The 20,448-nt window shown below is 46.5% G+C and overlaps 1 protein-coding gene across 7 annotated transcripts in view; it reads left to right on the top strand.

Annotated features, from left to right (window-relative positions):
• Positions 1 to 20,448, top strand: part of LZTR1 (leucine zipper like transcription regulator 1) — a 263,713-nt gene that overhangs the window by 71,758 nt on the left and 171,507 nt on the right. For all 7 annotated transcript variants that reach the window (XR_004645414.1, XM_034767752.1, XM_034767754.1 and 4 more), the window contains exon 7: positions 4,968 to 5,025. Coding sequence is in view for 6 of the 7 variants with exons in the window: in XM_034767752.1 (XP_034623643.1) it covers positions 4,968 to 5,025 (58 nt within the window). In the remaining variant the exon portion in view is untranslated. The remainder of the gene's footprint in view (positions 1 to 4,967; positions 5,026 to 20,448) is intronic.

Raw genomic sequence — 20,448 nt, 5'->3', positions numbered from 1 at the left:
TGCTAATGGCAGACTGTATCCCACCAGTGGCTTGGTTCCCCCCTTGGCCCCCCCCCCGCACCACATGGAATTCAAATTGGTGACCAGGAAATGCAAACATTAAAAACACCTTGAAAGTGAACTTTTATTTGAGAAGGCACAGATTTTTGCTTAAAATAATACATTGCCATGCCTGTAAGTACAACATTCTGTAACCATCCAATGGTGTAATGAGCCACCTGGAAACAGTGAACTGGGAGGGTGGGGGGGGTGGAAGGTCAAAATGTGTTCCATTTACATATCTAGTCCATTTCAGTTACATGTAGTCCATAGGTGACAAGATCATTTGTGCCAGATTTGCGTAGGGTTTGAAATTTTGTCCAGAAATGGAGAATAAGGAGGATGGCTGTGGAGCTCTGGTATGTTGGCTGTTTTCCAACCTCTACTGGTTGCCGTACCTCCCCAGTTTGCCCACACTAGCAGAAGCTTGGGCTAATGTGCCTTCACAGACCGTTCCAAGAGGAAGCGATTCTGTGATGAACTTATGGTTGAAGTTCTGGACAGGGCCAACAAGCAGGTCCAGTACCAAAGACAGAGGGACTTACGGCTAGAGGAAAGGCATGACAAGAGGCAATGGGAAAGGCTCATGCTGGCTACACAGCTTGAGGATAGATTTTCAGCGTGGAAGCAGGGACTTGCTTTGCAGTTCCTGGAAAAGGAACAGTAGCTAAGGGAGGCAGACAGAGCTCAGCAGGAAGAGCTGTTTGAGAGGCTAAAATCACTAATAGCCACAAGAATAGAGGCTCCTGCTGCATCACCCATACCATGGCCTGAGTCCCCTGCACGGTATCCTGTGATGCAGCCCAGAAACAACTTGGAACTGCCTCTCACGTGGTTGCCTCCACCCTCTTCCCCCCGGGCCAAGTGCGTGGTTATTGGGGGAAAGGAGAATGGGGAGTCAAGGGACATGCAACGGTAAGGAGTTTCTGTCTTGTACATGGTTTCATTGTTTCCACTTATTCATGCACTTATTTTTTTTGCTTTTGTTTTTTCCTTTAAGGTTCTGTTTTACTGGTGCTTTGGTGTGGTAATGGCAGCTGGCCTGCCTGGCAATGGGTGAATGTTGTATTTTTCTAATATATGTTTATAAATAAAAAAATTTCTGTCATCAAGAAAGTTTATTGCTGTCACTGCATCACATCATACAATGTGTATTTAAAATAATAGGGGTAAACACATGATCAGGGATAATTAGGAATTAGTATACAAACCCAATTCCTCCATAAAGTTATCTACATCAATCCATACTTCAATCAATTGAGGGATGTGATCATTCCCCTCTATTTGGCATTGGTGAGGTCTCATCTGGAGTACTGTCCAGTTTTGGGCCCCAGACTACAAGAAGGATGTGGAAAAATTGGAAAGTGTCCATTGGAGGGCAACAAAAATGATTAGGGGAGCACATGACTTATGAGGAGAGGCTGAGGGAACTGGGATTATTTAGTCTGCAGAAGAGAAGAATGAGGAGGGATTTGATAGCTGCTTTCAGCTACCTGAAAAGGGTTCCAAAGAGGATGGATCTAGACTGTTCTCAGTGGTAGCAGATGACAGAAGAAGGAGTAATGGTCTCAAGTTGCAGTGGGGGAGGTTTAGGTTGGATAATTAGGAAAAACTTTTTCACTAGGAGGGTGGTGAAGCACTAGAATGGGTTACCTAGGGAGGTGGTGGAATCTCAATCCTTAGAGGATTTTAAGGTCAGGCTTGACAAAGCCCTGGCTGAGATGATTCAGTTGGGGATTGGTCCTGCTTTGAGCAGGGGATTGGACTAGATGACCTCCTGAGGTCCCTTCCAACGCTGATATTCTATGATTCTGTGATCACTTCCTTACACCAATCCATACTGTGAATCCCCCTTCCACCATTTCACAAGTGGTTATGTCATGCATAAATACATTGCATGGGAATCAACCCCTTACACCTCCCCAAGCTCTGAACCCTACTCCCCAAATCAATGAGCCCCATCCCTACCCCCCACAGGAATATTCATAAAGGTACTATTTCCCCTCTGCCATTGGCCCATGCACCTCCATAAAGTGAGAGCACAAAGCATCCTGGACTTCTGTTGCCCAGGTGCATCCAGCTCTAGCTGTGGTGAGTGCACTTTCTGGCTGAGTGTAGCAATTCAGTGATCACTTGCTGTCATAAATCCATTCAGGGGTAAATGACTCACCTATATCTTCAACAAGCCACAGTGATGTGGCATCCAAATGGGTCTGTAAACGTCTCTGACGGGATTTCAGTCTGCCAATAACAACCATTCTACACCCGCTAAGAGTGTAATTAAACTGTCTTTTGCCAGAATCTCTTAAATCTGGATACAGTTTCATAAGCCAAAGCAAAGGAGGGTATGCAGGGGCCCCCAGAATAACTGTGGGAACAGTAACTCCATTTATGACAATGTCATTTGGTGGGAATAGTGTCCCAGCCTGTCCATGAATGTAGACCTCCGATTGGCAAAAAAACCTGTCATCATGAACTTTCCCAGTGCAACCTACATTGACATTCATAAATCTGTGTTCCACGAGGGCTTGCATAACTATTATGAGTATTACAGTTTATGGTTTACGTGCTCCTTGAGGAGAGCAAACTGTGAGTACATGAGTCCATCAGTGACCCAGGTGCAGTTTGGAAACCCCATTCTCTCAAAGCCAGCAGTTACTTCAGGAATATCTTTTATGCCTGCCACCATGGGGTAAACCACATATCTGATTGCCTCAGAAACCTCTGCAACCACTTTACCCACAGTTGACTTTCCAACACCAAAACTGGTTGGCAACGGACCTGTAGCAGTCTGGGGTAGCCAACTTCCAGATAGTTATAGCAACCTGCTTCTGGACTGAGATGACTGCCGTCATGTGCGTATCTTTATGCTGGAGGGTTGGGGCAAGCTGCTCACAAAGCTCCAGAAATGTAGCTTTCTTTGTGCAAAAAAAAAAAAAAAAGACTTGCTTCTGCTCATCCCAGGTCTGCATGACAATGTAATCCCAGTAGTCTGTGCATATAGCTCTGCTTCAGAAGTGCTGATTTACATAGGGGTTATCAGTGGCTGTAATTAGTGTCATGAGCAACATCATGCCATGTCTGCATCCTCCTTCTGCTGCTCCAACATAAGCTCTGTCTGGTGCCTCTGGTGGGTCACTAAATACCATCGAAATGTCCTCCAGTGTCTCATGGAAGCGCTGCCCATTTACTGACATAGGCATGAAAGTGCAAGCAAGAGAATTTCTTCTGAAGGTGCATCCTCCATGTTGCTGGCTCCGGCAGTTGGGAGCACACTGACACCTCATCAGGATGTGTTGACCAGCTGTTCAAACTTCCTGTAATGTGCAGGGTGGGCAGTCAAGTTTCCCACAGTGCACCAAGGTCAAAGGCTAGAGCAGCCAGATTTTGGGCGAGCACTAGGAATCTTCTATGATTCTGTGATTTTAAGTCTGGGATATGGTTGGTTTGACTCGAGTCTGCATGCTGTAGTGTGGACCCCAGAACCCTAGGCTTGAGCTCAGGTTTGAAAATTCTTAATGTAGAGTTAACAATCAGTGTAGATGTTCAAGCCCTGGATTCTGCAACCTAGCGTCATCTGACTTGAATCCCATAATCCTGGGCTTACATTGCAGTTTAGACATAGCAGTTAAACCCCTATGGCTTGTCCATGTTAGCTCACTTGGGCTTGCCCAAGCTCCGGGTCCCCCCAAGGAGGGAACGGCTCCAGCCCGAGCCCGAATGTCTGCACAGGCCAGCCACAAATGTTTAACTGCAGTGTAGACATACCCTTAGGGACCCAACTAAAGGTACTATGCTTTTCCTTAATGTTTTGGTACAGCTCAGAATAAGCACAGATTTTTTTTCATTGCCACTAAGCCATTCAGTAGCCACTGTCTCTTCTAAGGAATTGAGGATTGGCAAAGTAAGTACCCTGTTGTTCTGATTTTTCTTAGTGAGAGCTTTAGCGGAGGAGTCAGAACCCTCGGGTTTTCCCCGTCCGTATCTCCAGCCTTTATTTACCTTACTGATGAACTTATTTTTATATATATATATATATATATGAAAACCTGGAGTGAGGTACTGAGTCAGAGTCACTGGGAGATGAGTCAGGTAAAGGAGGAGGTGTCTCTGGAGGTGTCTCTGGATTTTCTTAACTCTAATGGGAGCCTTTTTTCTGGGTGAGGTGATGAGAAGAACAGATCATTTTGAGGAGTTACTCAGTTCCTAGGTAGGAGACCTATTCCCAGGAGTCTCCAGGATGGCTGCAAGAAGATTGGCTGGGCAGAACCAGGAATGAGGGCTCTCTAACAGCTTAATGTGACCATGTTATTAGCATCTCACTGAGGAACATGAGTCCTTAGGCTGACAAACATCAGGGAAGGGAACATTCCTGAGAGGCTGGGGCTTACTGGTATTGAGAGCAGCATAGTCAGATTTGGGCATGCCAATAGAGTGATGGGGTAGTGGGTTCTTCATCTAAAATGTTCTTTAGGTAGGGTTTGGCCACATCACTAATCCCTGTGGTCAGGGTCTGGAGTTGCCAGTGGGGGATGGAAAGGAAGGAGAGAGCAGAACAGTAAAAAGGAGGATTTCAGTTAAAATCTCACAGGTTAGCAGCCCAAATCCTCAAGCTCTGAGCAAAGCTGTTATGAAGTTGTTCATTGTAGCACAAAAGCAACGAGACTGGTGCTGTAATACTGTTCTGGGTTTACGTGTGATGATCCTGAAAGGTGCTAAAATCTTGAGTCTATTAGTAGCTTTTGTGGCACTGGCTAAAGCAACAGTCTCTAGGCTAAGGAATTCCTGCTGCATTTGAGAATGGGGAATGCTTCTGAGGTTGAGACTGTTGTCACTGCTGACTAATGTCTTTGTTCATTACAACTTCACAAACTAAAAATAACCAACCTAAAGAAACTTAAATTTGATATTGTTTTCATATAATCTAGGTTAAATGATATGTGGACAATTGGCCTACAGGACAAAGAGCTAACATGCTGGGAAGAGGTAAGCTCTGAATCACAACAATACAGCACTTCCTCTTGGTGTTTTTACATAATTTTACGTTTTCTATTTCAGATTGCATTGTTGTTTCCTCAGAGTGTAATTTCATACATACTTAGTAGGAAACTGAATATTTCTTTGTTTCCGCTGTGTGCATATTTGATTTCAGCTTCAGTTTTTCCTTTCAGTTGGAAAAACCAAGTATGGTTTGAACCTTTGTGTACATCTAGGCTGATCATCTGCATGGCACAGACCAGAGTTTCACCAAGTGATTCCTGCATCCAGCTCATAACTTCTGGTTGAGCCTAGAGCAGATTTTCTCAAAGATATGCAGGAATCTCTTGGTGAAATTCTCTGGCCTGTGCTATTAGACACCCAGTCCTGTCCTAGTTTTAAAACTTCAGGTGATGAAGAATCCATGTCATCTGTAGATATATTGTTCCAATGGTTAATTATCATTACTAGTAAAAATGTATGTCTTCTTTTTAGCCTGAATTTGTCTAGATTGAGCTTCCAACTTTTGGATCTTGTTATGCTTTTGTCTGCTAGATTACAGCCCTTCTTTCCATGAGGATATTTATAGGCTGTGATCAAGTCACCTCTTAATCTTTTCTTGGATAAACTAAATTCCCTGAGCTTCTGTAATATCTAACAGTAAGGGTATGTCTACACTACAAAATTAGGTTGATTTTATAGAAGTCAATTTTTAGAAATCAATTTTATGTAGTTGATTGCGTATGTCCACACTAAGCGCATTAAGTCGTCGGAGTGTGTCCTCGCTAGCATTGACTTATGGAACGGTGCACTGTGGGTAGCTATCCCACAGTTCCCGCAGTCTCCGCTGCCCACTGGAATTCTGGGTTAAGCTCCCAATGCCTGATGGGACAAAAAGATTGTCTTGGGTGGTTTTGGGTACATGTCGTCAGTCGTCCCTCCCTCCGTGAAAGCAAGAGCGGACAATCGTTTCGCGCCAGACACCAGGGCTATTAGAAGAGCACAGCAAGGCACATTGTGCATCAGAAAAGCTTTGAAAACCAGTTTCATGACTGGCCAGGCTTCAGTGTGACAGTTGTGTGTGTTTCTCCTTGATGCAAACCCGCCCCCTTTGTTGATTTTAATTCCCTGTAAGCCAACCACCCTCCCCCCTTCGAAATAAAGTAACCATTGTTTTGAAACCATGCATTCTTTCTTTATTAATTAAAAAAAAAATGAGATAACGGACAAGGTAGCCCGGGTGGGGTGGGGGAGAAGGGAAGGACAAGACCACATTGCTTATTGTAGCCACACTAAAAATCAAACTGTTTGAATGACAGCCTTCTGTTGCTTGGGCCATCCTGTGTAGTGGAGTGGCTGGGTGCCCAGAGCCTCATCCCCACTGCGTTCTTGGGCATATGGGTGTGGAGGCTATAGAACATGGGGAGGAGGGGAGGCGGTTATACAGTGGATGCAGCGGGGGTCTGTGCTTTTGTTGACTTTCCTGCAGCTCCAACAGATGCTTGATCATGTCCGTTTGCTCCCCCATTAGCCTCAGCATTGCATCCTGCCTCCGCTCTTCGCACTCACTTAATTCTTTGCTGTCCTCTGCCACTGAATGCCTCTATGCATTCAGCTGTGCCCTATCAGTGTGGGAGGACTGCATGAGCTCAGAAAACATGTCATCACTAGTGCGTTTTTTTCGCCTTCTAATCTGCGATAACCTCAGGGACAGAGATGATAGGGGGAGCATAGAAACATTCTATGCTCTACGATTCTGGGGGCTTTTCCTGTGTACCTGGCTAGTGCATCAGAGTTCAAAGTGCTCTCCAGCAATGGAACACTCTGAGATAGCTCCCGGAGGCCAATACTGTCGATTTGCATCCGCACTACCCCAAATTCGACCCAGCAAAGTCAATTTTAGCGCTACTCCCCTCGCCAGGGAGGAGTACAACAGTCGATTTTAAGAGCCCTTTAGGTCGACCTAACGCGGTTAAATTCGCTCTAACCCTGTAGTGTAGACCAGGCCTAAGGCAGTTTTCCAGACCTCTACTCATTCTTGTAGTATTTTCTGACCCCAGTTAAATTTGTCAGCCTCTATTTTTTTTTAAGTGAGGACACCAGAACTGGACAACAAATCCTTGGAATGCTGGGAAAGTTCAAGAGGATAGTATTCAAGAGGTGTAAAGAGGATGGCCTAGGTAACTATAGGCCACTTAGCTAGACATTGATGCTGGGTCAAATAATGGAAAAGCTGATAGAAGATGCAGTCACTAAAGATTTAAAGGATGGCAGTGTAATTAATGCCAGTCCACATGGTTTGATGGAAATTAAATTGTGTCAAACAAACTTGATTTTTTTATGAGATTACAAGTTTCATTGGCAAAGGCAGTTCTATTGACATATGTAGATTTCTGTAAGGGAAGTGACTATGTACTACTCCATATTCTGATTTTAAAAAATAGCAATACACAAAATGAAGAAAGCACACTAGATGGGTTAAGTACTGGCTGACTGGTAGACCTCAGAAAGTAATTATAAATGGAGAATCACCATTTTGTGCTGGCATTTCTAGTGGAGTTCCCTAAGAATCTCTTCTTGGCCCAATGCTATTCAATATCTTTATCAATGACTGTAATGGTCCTCTTGGGGAGCATGGCCTAGTGGTCACGGCTGTAACTCCTGACTGCCAAGGGGGTTTGTGGGACTTCCTGAATGGCAAACAGGAGGGGGGATCAGTTGATCCCAATGACGCAGGTTTTCTGACATAAAGATTTTTAGCATCTGCTTCAGGGTTCAGTTGAAGTGTTCAACCAGGCCATCCAGTTGCAGGTGATAAATTGACACAGACTTTTTTCATCAAGCGGAACATGAAGTTTGTGTCTTGGTCGGTGAGAATCTCCTTGGGAACGCCTACTTGAGCAAAGACTTTCAGTAGTTCCATGGCAATAGTCTTTGCATTGGTGTTATGTAGTGGGATTGCATCAGGATAGCGAGTAGCATAATCGACTATCAACAATAGATGTTTGTATCTGGCGGCACTTTTTTCCAGGGGACCAACAAGGTCTATACCAATGCATTTGAAGGGGACATTGATGACTGGGAGAGGGATAAAAGGGGCTTTCCCCCCACCTTTTGGCCCAACTAGCTGGCATTCAGGGCAGGAGTTGCAGAAGTTTTTAACTTCTTGATGTACGCCAAGTCAGAAGATCTGGGCCAAAGTTTTCTCCTGTCCAAGGTGGCCTGCAGAGGAGATGGTATGGGCCAGTCGCATGACTTCTCATCGATGCGACCGAGGGATGAGGAGTTGTGACCAAATTTTTCCCGTCCAATGGTCTTTGAGGGTATTGCACAACCCGGTGGGGATCTACGACCTCACTTTTAACCACTGGAAGTTGTTCATATGCATGGCTCAAGGTCTCATCTTCCCTCTGGTCCTTCACGAAATCAGTCTCTTGGGTCAGTAAGTCCCCTTCCCAGAGTGGGGTTTGTAATGTCTCCTCATTAGGAGGATCTTCCGGCAGCACTTTCTCTAGGTCCCGCTCCTAATCTACTCCAGCCAGTGTCACAGGCCGGGGTTCCCTTCCTACTCTGGTTCCCTCAGGCGCTTCCTCCGGGTTCCTGGGAGCAGTTCTACATTCCCTCAATATGTCGGAGAAGTGTTCCCAATCCTGACCTAAGATAATGTGGTAGGCTAGGGATAGGGCTAGCCCTACTATGAGGGGGGCTTAGTGGTGTCCCCTGTGGTGACCTCTACCCAGGGCAACCATAAATCCCCATAAATGCACTGCAGGGAGATGGTCTCCCTGGGGGCTTCAGGGTAGGGGACCATGTCATCCCGGACCAAAGTTTGCCCACACGCAGAGTTTAGGCCTAGACCTACTACCTCGGTCCCATTTATTTGTACAGGAACTGTTACCTTTGCTGGGGTGCGCTTCCAGGCACGGCTCTCTGCCATCCATACTTGCCCAGAGTTGCAGTCCATATAGGGGCATTCCTGATAATGGTATCCCTGATGCCCACAGGAGAAACAGGCCCCCATATTTAGCCCCAGGACTGCTGGTTGGGAACTGGGCCTCTGGGGATGTCTTCCCCCAGATTCTTGGCCCCCCACCCTTCCTGGCTTTTGGGTGGGGAAGTCCCTTGGGGACCCCAGGCTTTATGTTCGGGCTGAGGTTGGGGGGCCTGGGGTTTCTCCCGGGTTCCCAGCCCTGGGCTTGAGGGCCCTGATAGGCTGGGGCACTCTGTGTAGCTTCTGTCTTCCCTGGTTGGCTTCCCCCTTCTGTCGAGGGGTATCTCTGGCGTCAAGCAACGGCTCAGATGCAGGAGTTAGAGCTGTCTCAGCTGCCAGATAGTTTTCCATCAGTCACACAGCATAGGTAAGTGACTCTGGTTGATGTCTGAACACCCAGGCCCTGCCCCCGTTTGGGAGGATTTGGTCAAACTTCTCCACCAGGATGAGTTTGGCCACCTCTACTCCAGGCCGCCCTTCTGGCTTTAGTCACTTCCAACATAGATCTTGCAGTTTCTGGGTGACAACCCGGGGTTGAGCCCCTGGAGGGTACCTCTCTCCGCGGAACCTCTGACAGAAGGTCTCCTCAGTAATGTTGAGGTAGTCCAAGATGGCTGCTCTGACCTGAGGGTAGTCTTGGGTGGTCTCTGCATCCAGTCCTTGGTTTACGGCCTGTGCTGGTCAGAGGGCCGTTGGGCAGCCATCGCCACCTGCTCAAATGTCATCAGAAAAGCCTCGGGGTCATCCTCAGGGCCCATCTTTGTGAGCTTCATGGGTACTGGTGGGGTTCCTGGGCTTGGTCCCAGGCCCCCCAATGGAGAAGTTCCGGGGGACCCTTGGGGCTTCATTAATGCCACAACTTGTTGAACTAACCTTTGCTGCTGTTCCTGTTTCTGGGCCGCTAAGTCCTGAACCAGTTGCTGTTGCTGGGCGGCCATTTGCTGCAGGAGCTGTTGCTGTTGCTCTGCCTGCTGGTTCTCAGTCATCCATTTCAGCAACCGTTCTGACTCCATCTCTGATGGCCTACCAGCCCATCTTATTCTACATCAGGTGATTTGGCTGCCTAGGTCAGTCAGTCTCCCCTTCTCTCAGAGGTGGGGTGTTTCCCACATTCTCCACCAATTTGTAACGGACCTCTCTTGGGAAGCATGGCCTAATGGTCACGGCTGCCACTCCTGACTGCCAAGGTGGTTGTGGGGAGGGGAGCCTGAGCCCTCCTACTCCACTGGGCTCTGACCCAGAGCCCTTTGGGCTACCAGTAGTCTGGCAATTAATGCTGCTTAAGACTGTCCTCCATGGGCTTCTTCCTCTCGTCCACCCTCTCAGGGTCAGCTTAGTCCAAGGCTTTCCTATGGTGGGGAAACCCAAACCACATCTGAAGAAGTGAGGTTTTTACTCACGAAAGCTTATGCCCAAATAAATCTGTTAGTCTTTAAGGTGCCACCAAACCACAATAAATAAAGGGGGTTACCAAAGTCCAACATCCAGAGGATACTTCCGTTGCTGCTTGTCTTTGGGGTGGGTCCACTCTTCCTTCAGGGAGCACCCTTTTAGGTAGCTGTGTCAGACACTTAGGCTTCCCTCTGCTCTGCAGGAGCTGTGGGCTGCAGGTCTGCTCACCTCCAGCTCTGCCACCCAATTAGCTAATTCCCTGCCTTTTAATTCCTCCAGCAGAAGGAGCATTTGTTGCAGGTGTGTCGGGGCAAGTCTGGGTGAGCCCAAAATGATCCCTTAACCCCTTGTTGCCCAGTGTGGGGTTTGTACATCCCATCACAATGTCTCAGAAGAAAATAAAAAAATGCTGGTAAAGAAGGATTAACAGGTCAGTTTTACTGAGTGATCTGGATTGCCTGGTTAATCTGGATTCACCTGAACAACATGTGTTTTTAATACAGCTAAATGCAAGGTCGTATATCTAGGAACCAATAATGAAGATTACTCTTATAGGAATTGGGGGGTGGGCCCATATTTTGGAAAGCAATGACTCAGAAAATGAGTTAGTGGTCAGGTGGATAATTATCATGACCTCCCATTTTGATGAGGTACCTAAGAGAGCCAATCTGTATAAGCATTGGTTTATGCACTGAATGATAAGTCATTGAATAGCCAGCTCAACTCGGTTTATGAAGTCAACTTACCTTAACTAAAAATGTGTCAGTAGGCACACGGAAAGGCAAAACTTACCAAACTGTGGTTACCAAGCCTGTCCATTTGCTCTGGTCTGATTTGGTTTGCAATCTGTAGGTTTTTTTATACATTACTTATTTTTCTTATATTACAATTTACAACTAACTGTGTAACTTATTATCCAATCACTAGCAAAGAGGAACTTGTTGACTGCATGGTTTAAACATTCTGTTGTGCATTATATTTCCATGAAAACAATGACCAATACAACTGAATATAAGCTGAAAACATTTTTTTTGCCAACTACTTCATTTTTCCCTTTTGCAGTTGGAACTTCTATTCACCTACAACACTTATCTCTTTCTTGTGGTTTTTAGCATAGTAGAAAAACAACTTAAAATAGGTTATAAGAGTATATTATGTTCTTTTACTTTAAAACAAATCAAACTAGTAAAATTCCATTGTGTGTGTGTCTCTCTCTCTTAACGTTACTTGCAAGGCTTTATGGGAGTTCTTTAGTGTAGTTGTGATATATGCTTAAGCTTTAGGCCTTATGTGTCAACATGCAATATTTTGATGTATAAACAAGGGTATGTTGAATAGAAGAGTGTATTGACTAGAAGTAAGTGAGGTGTTATTACTATTACTATGATGGCATTACTGGATACTCTGTTCAGTTCTGGTATCCACGCTGTCAAAAGATAGTTAGTCCTTCCAAGCTTGTTAATAAAATATCTTGGAAGCTATGTTAAATCATGTGTTTCAGATTGTGACGCTGGCAGACCAGGTGCCAGCTCATGCCTAGGTCTCTCTGACACTCACACATACATAGCTGGAAACCAGTCTGGCTCCCCTGTGTGTTAGCATTGTTAAAATAGATACTAAGTTTATAAGACTGTGCTTAGTGTTTGGACTTTATGAAATGCTAGTGAGTTGCTGCCTGCGTTAATCTAATTTATAATAGCTGTATCCCACATTATAAGGTAATACTTAAGTGTGTGCTTTGTAACTATAAAAGTGTTTGCTGTGAAACTGGAAGCCCCCCAGTCAGCAGAGCATCATTACCAAGTGTGAAATTCTAGTTTACCATAAGAGGTGTCACTTCCTGGCCAGCAAAAGAAGGCCTATAGACAACAGACAAACCGTTGTGAAACATCAGTGGAAAAATACTTTGTTTGTTGCTCCCCTCCGCACACCCATGAAGAGGGGATGTGCACAAACCCTCATCCCATCACAGTTTGAACTCTGGGGGAAGGGAATAAAAATCCTTGACCAGAAGGAGCTGTATCACTATGCTGCCTGGAATTTGGAGAGGGTGATATTTCTAAGCATAAACAAAGGATCTCCAAGCTGCTTAGCTTGGGTTAGCTCTAAAGAATATATAAAGCTTGCACATTACAGCAGCTTCTATTACTTTTTGGAACCTAAGACTGTAACTCGTGTGTGTGTGTTAGTTAACTTGCTTTAACCTTGTAAATAACTCTTTTTTGGTTTCACCCCAATTAATAAATCTTTAGTTAGTTTATTATAGCACTGGCTACAAGTGTTGTCTTTGGTGAGAGGTCTATTATGCACTTGACTGGGGTAAGTGACTGGTCCTTTGAGACTGGGAGTAACCTGAATATTATTGTGCTTTTTGGTATCAGGGACTATCTGTCAAAAAGGAAAGTTTGCTTCAGTGGCAAGATAGACTGAAGTAAACCAAGGGAACTGTTTGTAACTCCATGTCAAGGTTGTTATAGTGCTTGAGGAGTTCACACTTGATACTTGGTTGGTGAAATATAATTATGGAACACACAAACAATTTGGGCCTTGTGCCCTGCTTCTTAACAGTCTGCCTTGAGGTTGGCACTCACGGTTGTGAGCCACTCCAGACAACTTGATTCAGATCTTTAACTAATCTCCAACTATTAGAGATCAATGTGGGGGGCAGACTATCTCATATCCGCCTACTGGGTTTTTTTTATATCCTACTCTTAAGTATCTGGATCATCTGGTACTGGCCACTATAGGAGACTGGATACTGGACTAGATAGCTGGACCTGAGGTCTGATCCAGCTTGCAGTTTTTATGTCTCCTCCAAACCCTTTACGTAGATTTTGGCTTAAGCCCTGAAATATGAGGTTTAACAGATGACGCTAAGAGGAGAATTTTGGAGGGTGTAGCTGCAGACTCCATACTTGGAGGTAATGGGACTTGGTGAGTGGCGCATTTGGTCAGTCTGTGGGTTGTCTGTCTGCTTTCTGAGTATGGGCTGCAAAGCTGCCCCTGAATAAGCAGCTGAGACAGATCTGTGTGTTGGTGCCTGAGGCTCTGACTCTTGGAGCTTTGTTCAACCCCACTGTTTGACCTTTCTGAGTGGTTAATCTCTCCTTGGTGGTGAGGGGCAGAACTGAGCTGAGCTAAACAAAGAGACTTGGTATAAAAAGTCATTTGCTAGGTGAACTTGAGAGACACAAACAGAGGCAACTAACAGAAGAGTTTTAAGGTCAGTTTAGAGAGGCTCTCCTTCAAGGTCCAGCTGTACATGTGATTTCAGGACTGCGAGCGATGGAACAGTGATCGTGACTTGAAACAGATGTGCCATGTTTTTTTTCCTTCCTGGCATCAGAAGGGACTTCCTATGCATGGAGAGTAAGTTAGTGGCTGTGCTGGAGGAAATGATTCTTGGATTGGAGGGGGAAGTAGATGCTACTGAGAATTAGAGAAGCTGAGGAGTTTCTAGGCAGCCAGGTTCAAGAAACATCAGTACCCCAGGATCAAAGAAGAAAGGAGCTGGCCACCAAAAAGTTTGAGAGAGAGAAAATTAGATAAAAGGTCTGGTAGTTCATAACCACCAGAGGCAAGATATCATGTCAGCATTCTTCATGGGTGGAGACAGACGAGGATGGGCAGGCTATAACTACCAGAGAAAAGAGCACCGGAGGAATTCCATACAGCTAGAAGTTTGCAATTGATACCAGGTCCTCAATGTGGAAATTGTGAAAGATACCTCTCAAAATACAGATGGTCCAAGGGAATGGAAAAATGTATGGGACATCCATGTGGATGGCAGCTCAGCCCGACCTGTAAGAAAAGCAAGCTTGTCCACAAATAGTTCTCCAACTGTTCACGGAAGACTGATGATCCTTGTTGGGGATTCAATGCTTACATGAATAGAAAGAACGCTCTACAAGGAACAGGCAGAGAACAGGACAGTATGCTGCCTTCCTGGAGCAAAGACATGAGACATCACTCTAAGATTGGATAGACTTCTGAAGTTGATGGACAAAGATCCATTGGTGTTGGGTCATATTGGCACTAATGAAACTGCATTGTGGGATATCTGGCAGATAATAGATGAGTTCAGGTAACTGGAAGCATGCTGAAGAAGAAGCAATCTTCTGGTTTCCTTCACTCATGGGTAAGGCTAAGATTTTGTCACGCATATTTTTAGTAAAAGTCACGGATAGGTCATGGGCTTCTGTTAATTTTTCTTTATTGCCCGTGACTTACAGAAAAGGACCTCGGGGTTACAGTGGATGAGGTTACATATCTAGCTGGATATGAGTCAATAGTGTGCCCTTGTTGCCAAGAAGGCTAACGGCATTTTGGGCTGTATAAGTGGGAGCATTGCCAGCAGATCGAGGGACGTGATCATTCCCCTCTTTTCGGCATTGGTGAGGCCTAATCTGGAGTACTGGATCCAGTTTTGGGCCCCACACTACAAGAAGGATGTGGAAAAATTGGAAAGAGTCCAGCAGAAGGCAACAGAAATGATTAGGGGTCTGGAGCACATGACTTATGATGAGTCGGCAACCTTTCAGAAGTGGTGTGCTGAGTCTTCATTTATAACCACTTTATAACTAATTTAAGGCTTTGCGTGCCAGTAATACATTTTAACGTTTTTTAAAAGGTCTCTCTATAAGTCTATATATTATATAACCAAACTACTGTTATATGTAAAGTAAACAAGGTTTTCAAAATGTTTCAGAAGCTTTATTTAAAATTAAATTAAAATGCAGATCTTATTAGTTTAGTGTGATCCTTGCCCTTGCTTTTCCTTGCTGAGTTTTCCAATGTCTGGTACGTATTTGGATACTTTAAGCTGCACACAGGCTTCTGAGTGATCACTTGTTAACTAGCTCTGAGAGGGACAGAGGACAGATTTCATGTGTGAAAATACCTGTTCACACAGGTATGTGGATCCAAATGCTGAAAGTATTGCAAATGCAATTTTCTTCAAACAGTTAAATTTCACTGGCAGGGATGTCCAGCAGGTCAGAATAGAGGCCCCATGATCTCTCTCGGTAGCTTCAAGTGTGCTCCGCAGATCCACAAACTTTGATGTCCACAATTCTGAGCTTTTTAACTGAATGAGTTACATTTCGAAATCTTCAACACCCATCCACTGAAATACAGACAAATCCAAGTCACTTTCGTTGAACTTTTCAGGTTTAATTAGAAAAGAATGCATTAGGCCAAATCGCTGGAAATCTTGAAATCTGTCAGAAAATTCTCATTCCAGTTCTTGCATGTACTTTCTAATCTCATTGACATTGACACTGCAATGAGTCGATAGCTCTTTTATGATTTGGAAGTAGCAGAAAGTAGAAGTTTGAATATCCCTGGGAAAAACTGCTAGTTTCACAACAAATGCTTTCCAGGCTTCATAAAGATCCAGAACTGTTTGCCCTGCACCCTGGAGACAGAGGTTGAGTTCGTTTAGGTGAGCGGTGATATCAGTTAGAAAAATGAGCTTACACAGCCATTTGTCATCATCCAGTTCGGGGTCGTTTTGTTTTTTTTCCGATAAAAAGGCCTTGATTGCATCAAAACAGTTTACAAAGCGCACCAAAACTTTGCCACGACTTAGCCACCGAATGTTGCTGTGAAGCGGGATGTCGTTATAAGCATTGTCCATCTCTTCTAGCAGTGTTTGAAATTGTCTGTGTGTCAAATCAGATTGAGCAACAAGGAAATTCACAATTCGCACCACTGTATTCATAACATAATTAAGCTCTGAATTAGAAATTTTAGCACACAGGTTTTCTTGATGGATGTTACAGTGAAATTTGACTGTTGGACGGCCAATTTGATCTTCAAGTAACTTTACAAATCCCTTCTGTTTTCCGACCATGGCAGGAGCACCATCTGTTGTCACACAAAATATTTTTCTGATGTCAACTCCTTGTTCTTCAAAATGGTTTACAGAACTTTCCAGTATATCTTCCCCCTTTGTTGTGCCATGCAGGGGTTTTAGGCAACAAAGTTCCTCTTGGATTTCATCGGAAGCACAATATCTTGCAACAACTGCAAAACGTGGTACGTCGTTTATATCCACGCTCCCATCAACTGCAACACTAAACACTACTATGTCTTTCAATGCAGTCACTGCATTTCCTTAATGTTTTCTGCCATTTCACTTATGTGTCTCTCAACTGTTCTGGCAGAGTTGGGCAGTTCTTTTATTCAAGATATGATTGTATCTTTATTTTGCAAATCATTGAACAAAACCTTTGAACTGCTGAGAAAAACTTTTTATATATTCCCCATCTGTAAACGGCTTTCCGTTTTTTGCAATGCACTGTGCAATCTTGTACCTTCCTTTTGTAGCTTGATTTTTACTTACACTTAAGCTTTTAAAAACACTGCTTTGCTTCTCATAGGCTGCTACTGCCTTTTTGATCGATTCATTCTTGTCTGCTTCATCAAGAAAGGTTTTCTCGTGCTTCATTTCAAAATGTCGTCAAACACTTGATGTGCAACAAACAACACTTTCATAACAGAAAGCACAAATAGCACAGCCCTTCTTTTCAATAAATCCAAATGCATCCGTCCAAGCAGGCTGAAATGATCGGACATTTAGCTTCGCTTTCTTAGGAGCTGCCATTTTGTCAAATGCTCCCTTCAACTCTCAGTGGGAAAAAAAATGGCGATAGAAGGCAGGCACAAGGTCAAACGCAGCGTGGTCTGATATAAGCAATTTTTAAGATGGGGGTGCTGAGCTGAACCCCTTTTGCCTCGTGTGCAACCCTCACTGTCCCAGGCTGGGGAGAGTGGGCCACAGCGGGGAGGCTGCAGAGCACTGATCCAAGGCCAGGAGCAGAGCCCAGGGTAGCCTGCTGGGACTCCAGGCCGGAAAGCAGGCTGAGCAAGGCTGGAGATCCAGACCCCAGCTGGCAGGAAGTCAGTGGCTGGAACCCCAGATCAGCAGCTGAGGTGAGTGGAGCTGGTGGCTGGTAGGGCTGAGCAGGGCCAGAGGCTTGGAGCCTGCCTGGCAGGGGGCCTGCGCTGGAACTCCAACCGGAAGCAAGGTGAGTGGGGCTGCGGCGGGCACCCCGCCTGGCAAGGGGCCAGCAGCCAGAACCCCAGAGCAACGACTGAGCGGCTCAGCCCGCCGCTGCTTTGGGGTTCCGGCCGCTGGATCCTGCCAGCCGGGGTCTCAGCCTGCTGCCAGCCTGGGGTTCCTTCACCCAGGCCAGCAGTGGGCGCTGAGTGGGACCGGCGGTAGGACCCCTGCTGGCAGGAGCTGGCGGCGGAAACGCCAGAGTGGCGGCGGGCGCCGCGTGCCGTAGATTGCTGACCCCTGATTTATGAGGAGAGGCTGAGGGAACTGGGATTATTTAGTCTCCAGAAGAGAAGAATGAGGGGGGATTTGATAGCTGCTTTCAACTACCTGAAAGGGGGTTCCAAAGGGGATGGATCTAGACTGTTCTCAGTGGTCGTAGACGACAGAACAAGGAGTAATGATCTCACGTTTCAGTGGGGGAGGTTTAGGTTGGATATTAGGAAAAACTTTTTCATTAGGAGGGTGGTGAAGCACTGGAATGGGTTACCTAGGGAGGCGGTGGAATCTCCTTCCTTAGAGGTTTTTAAGGTCAGGCTTGACAAAGCCCTGACTGGGATGATTTAGTTGGGGATTGGTCTTGCTTTGAATCATAGAATATCAGGGTTGGAAGGGACCTCAGGAGGTCATCTAGTCCAACCCCCTGCTCAAAGCAGGACCAATTCCCAACTAAATCATCTCAGCCAGGGCTTTGTCAAGCCGGGCCTCAAAAACCTCCAAGGAAGGAGATTCCACCGCCTCCCTAGGTAACCCATTCCAGTGCTTCACCACCCTCCTAGTGAAATAGTGTTTCCTAATATCCAACCTAGACCTCCTGCCCTGCAACTTGAGACCATTGCTCCTTGTTCTGTCATCTGCCACCACTGAGAACAGCCGAGCTCCATCATCTTTGGAATCCCCCTTCAGGTAGTTGAAAACAGCTGTCAAATCCCCCCTCATTCTTCTCTTCTGGAGACTAAACAATCCCAGTTCCCTCAGTCTCTCCTCATAAGTCATGTGCTCCAGACCCCTAATCTTTTTTGTTGCCCTCCGCTGGACTCTTTCCAATTTTTCCACATCCTTCTTGTAGTGTGGGGCCCAAAACTGGACACATTACTCCAGATGAGGCCTCACCAATGTCGAATAAAGGGGAACGATCACGTCCCTCGATCTGCTGGCAATGCCCCTACTTATACAGCCCAAAATGCCATTAGCCTTTTTGGCAACAAGAGCACACTGTTGACTCATATCCAGCTTCTCGTCCACTGTGACCCCTAGGTCCTTTTCTGCAGAACTGCTACCTAGCCATTCGGTCCCTAGTCTGTAGCAGTGCATAGGATTCTTCCGTCCTAAGTGCAGGACTCTGCACTTGTCCTTGTTGAACCTCGTCAGGTTTTTTTTGGCCCAATCCTCTAATTTGTCTAATTTGAGCAGGGGGTTGGACTGGATGACCTCCTGAAGTCCCTTACAACCCTGAGATTCTATGATAGTATGATTCTATAACCTGTCCGTGATTTTTACTAAAAATATGCGTGACTAAATAGGGAGCTGCAGGCTCCCCACACCACCGCTGGCTCCAATCTTGGGGCACCCCCGCCACCTTTGGTGGCTCTGGCTCGGAGCTCTGGGGCACCCCTGCTGGCCGCAGTGGCTCCCTGCTCCGGGTCACTCACAGGACTGGGAGCTGCGGAGCACCCATGCCACCCATGGCGTCTGGGAGCTCCGGGGGCTCTGCTGCCTGCAGCAGCCTGGAGCTCCCAGGGGCTCCACTACCCACAGCAGCTGGGAGCTGCAGAATGGCCCCGCTGCCCATTGCTGCTGAGAGCTGCATGGCACCCCTGCCACCCCCTGCAGCTGGGAGCTCGGCCTGGCAGTTCCCAGACGCCGGGGTGGCGGTAGCTGGGCCCATACAGCTCCAAGGTGCCGGGGGCTCAAGTCACGAGGTCTCTGGAAGTCACGGATTCCATGACTTCCATGACCTCCATGACAAAGTCGTAGCCCTACTCATGGTACAATAAAAATGAGTGCTGGCTAAGAGAGTGTTGTAGGGTGGAGGGTTTTGGTTTTGTGAAACACTGATGCACCTTCTGTGGGGAAAGGGGGATGTATTGTTTGGATGGCCTGCACCTCAATAGAAGGGGAACCAATCTCCATGGGAGACAGGCTGGCTAGAGTAGTCAGGAGAGTGTTAAATTTATAGCAAAAGGGGAGGGTAAAAAGAGGGGAGATATGAGCACTCATTTAACACAGAATCTAGATGTTGAGAACAAATTAATCAAGGAACCAAAGGGCATGAAGAAAATAAATTGTATAATTGCCTGTACACCAATACTAGGAGCCTGGTACATGGGCAGCGGGTATTACAGGCCAGGGGAGACTGAGCCTCCCCAAACAGCCAGGCATGGTCCCGCCTGTGCTCCACCGCCAGGGTCCCTCCTGCTTCCTGCTCTATTCCCGTGGCCCAGGCTGGGGCTAGGGCTGGCCTGTGGCCAGGGAGTGGCTGGGGCTGGTGCTCACACTGCCCGGGGCTGAGGATGCTGGGGCCATGCTGCCAGAGCTGTGGGCACTGGGGGCCACACTGCCCGCCCGGCACTCTGGGGTGCTGGGGCCGGGGGCATTGGGGCGGCTCGGGGCTGAGGCGGGGGGGGGCAGCGGCGACCATGCGGGGGGGGCCCTTTGGGCTCTCATAGGGGACAGCCCTCCAGGCATCATTGCGAGGGCCATCGCAACCACCATAGTAATGTGCTGGGCCTCCTGACTGCACTTGTCGGGGTTTCCAGGGGAGATGCAATCTAATGCCGAGACTCATCAAGCCCTCGGATCGCTACCCCTTCCTGCTTCTCCACGTGGACACCAATGATACTACCAAGAATGACCTTGAGCGGATCACTGCAGACTATGTGGCTCTGGGAAGAAGGATAAAGGAGTTTGAGGCACAAGTGGTGTTCTCGTCCATCCTCCCTGTGCAGGGAAAAGGCCTGGGTAGAGACCGTCGAATCATGGAAGT

The sequence above is a fragment of the Trachemys scripta genome, chromosome 4 (assembly GCF_013100865.1).
Source record: "Trachemys scripta elegans isolate TJP31775 chromosome 4, CAS_Tse_1.0, whole genome shotgun sequence".
Lineage (NCBI taxonomy): Eukaryota > Metazoa > Chordata > Testudines > Emydidae > Trachemys > Trachemys scripta.
The sequence above is the reverse complement of the archived record's forward strand: the minus strand, read 5'-3'. Positions and strand labels throughout refer to the sequence as shown.